The sequence below is a fragment of the Galeopterus variegatus genome, unplaced genomic scaffold (genome assembly GCF_000696425.1).
Source record: "Galeopterus variegatus unplaced genomic scaffold, G_variegatus-3.0.2 Scaffold3872, whole genome shotgun sequence".
NCBI classification, from domain to species: domain Eukaryota; kingdom Metazoa; phylum Chordata; class Mammalia; order Dermoptera; family Cynocephalidae; genus Galeopterus; species Galeopterus variegatus.
In genome coordinates, this window is record NW_007729983.1 from 35,700 (window position 1) to 38,332 (window position 2,633).

Sequence of the window (2,633 nt, forward strand, 5' to 3'; positions counted from 1 at the left end):
TTTATCATGAAGGGATGTTGAATTTTGTCAAATGCTTAACTAAAAACACAATCATTTCCAGACAGAACTGTGGCCACTGTGAGCAGTGAACTAATGTGGGACAGAATTAAAGAAAAGCAAAAAAAGGCTATTAAGAGAAAAGGAAAAAAAAAGGATTAAAGTATGTAATAGGACAAGAAAACTAGAGAAAAAAAATAAGAATGTATCAGAGAAAATTATAAATACGGGAGGAAAGGGTACCACAGGAGAAACAGGATTAAAGTATGTAATAGGACAAGAAAACTAGAGAAAGAAAATAAGAATGTATCAGAGAAAATTATAAATACGGGAGGAAAGGGTACCACAGGAGAAACACATTCCCCAAAGTGTGGCCAAAATAATATAATATAAATAGTGCCTAACTTTCTAAAGACTAAACACTTATGATATTAAGTAACTTGAACACAAATTCTGGAAGAGTCTGAAGCTAAAGTGACAATGTAAATTCATAATGCAGGCAGAATAAACATAGCTTTATAAAGAGATGTAAATTCATTAAACTTAGCAAATCACGACTTGGATTTCACCAAATACCACACTGAACTAACTTTCCTAGCTTTCCTCTACCGAAGTGACTTATAGGATATTTAAACCACTTGGTTCAATTAATTCTTCTGTAAAATGACAGCCAATCTTAAAATCCTTAGTAATAAAGGACCCCGTGTCTCTGAAGTTCCCACTCTTGCTGAAAAATGGAATCAGTTCTCAATACCTATCCTCTCTCTTATAGATTGAGGGTGAGGGATGGAGACTGGAGCAGACCATAACTAAATTATATCACTAATTATATCAGCAAAAGTTAAGCTGGGTTTCTGAGAATGCCCCCTAGAAAGCAGGGGAGGAACTCATCTGGAAAGCCCTTTACCCTGTCTCCTCCCCACCTTGTTCTTCTTCCCTAGAAAGTAGACTTGATGGCTGGAGTACTGCCACCATAAAGCAGAAAGACTGATGCCTAGGAAATTAATACCATGGAAAGCAGCTTTGATTGTCAACTTCTCGGTTTCTTTTATAGAAAAAAACCCCCCAAACCCTATCTTATTTAAGCCACGGATTTTAGAATTTTTTTAAAACAAAGAATTCTTAACTAATACAATGAGGAAACTTTTTCTGGGAAGAAAATAGAATGTACAGATGGTCTCCAACTTATGATGGTTTGAGATATGATGATCTGACCTATAATTTTCTGACATTACAATGGTGTGAATCTGATATGCACTGAATACACTCATGAACTTATGATGGGGTTACGAGCTGATAAACCTATTGTAAAGAAGAAAATATCATTTAAGTCGAAAGTGCGTTTTCGACTTGCAATATTTTCAGCTTACAGTGGGTTTACAGGAGGTAACACCATCATAAGCTGAGAACCATCTGTACCAAGTCAGGATCTCTGGGGCTTTGGCCTGGAAATCCACATTTTAAAAAAGCTCACCAGGTAACTGATGCAGCTGGCTCACAGAAGGGTGAGCCACTTAGAATTCACTCACAAGAAGTACTAACAAAAACAAAAAACAAACAAAATGAAGTACTAACAAATAATGAGGGTTCCCCTGTATGAAGATGCCAGTATAGGACAAATAGGACATACACTTTGTTTTTCAGTAGTAGTTATAGATTTACATAATGCTTGATACACACCAGGTTCTCAATTTTCATTGAATGAACTGTAACTTCTAATTATTTAATCCTTATCCTTTCATTCATATAGGAAGGGATGATCACAGCTATGAATGAAGTGGAGCTAAAGGACCCATGTGGGAGATCAGAATATTAAATTTTGATTTCATCATGTCTGTGCTCTCATCTAATGAGCTAACCAGTCTACAGATAGTAGGTAAACTTACTAATATATAAAATAGGAAATAATATGAAGGGTTTTCTTAGATCAAAGTGGGTAAGACAAATTATCAACATTCATGAAAAAAAAATTGGACATTAAAGACCAAGATGAAAATAAAAATTCCTAGTGATGTTATACATATTTTACCCTAAAAATGTATTTAGTACTTTGTTTTACTAACTTTTTTCATTTTAATGTGCTTGTATATTCTATGAAAGCATCTCCTATACTTACCGTCATGGCCAAATTTCTTTGATACTACAGCCTAATCTGGAAATCTATTAAAACAAACATGTGTAACAGTTTTATTTATTGTCATTTATTTTATACTGTTGAAGAATTACAGTATTTTTAAAAATTACCTTATTGACCAACAAATTCTTATACTTAATACTGGGTGTTAAGACATTAATTTTTTTTCTCTCAAGTCGACATAATGGATCCTCACATCATCAATACAAAATCTAAAGTAAATTTTTTTTGATTCTAAGTTTCTATTTGCAATACTCATTAAAAATGTTACTTACAGATACTTTATTTTCTGATAATGCTTCATCATTAAAAGTGTCATCTGTTTCACTATCTATCCTTGGCCTTTTTCTAATATTGACATCTTCCTCTTCTTTTTGAACTTTCATTTCAATTTTTAACTCTGGTTTTGTGTTCTTAAATAACTGTTCCAATACTTCATCTTCTATGGCCAAATCATCAATTTCTTTTCTTTTTTCTGATCTTAGATTTTCTGTAGAAAGAG

The 2,633-nt window shown here is 33.2% G+C and overlaps 1 protein-coding gene across 1 annotated transcript in view; it reads right to left on the reverse strand.

Moving 5' to 3' along the window:
• The window catches only part of NBN (nibrin), a 47,508-nt gene that overhangs the window by 13,288 nt on the left and 31,587 nt on the right, over window positions 1-2,633 (reverse strand). Inside the window, exon 12 of the mRNA XM_008586201.1 lies at window positions 2,403-2,621. Within this exon, the coding sequence (XP_008584423.1) occupies window positions 2,403-2,621 (219 nt within the window). The remainder of the gene's footprint in view (window positions 1-2,402; window positions 2,622-2,633) is intronic.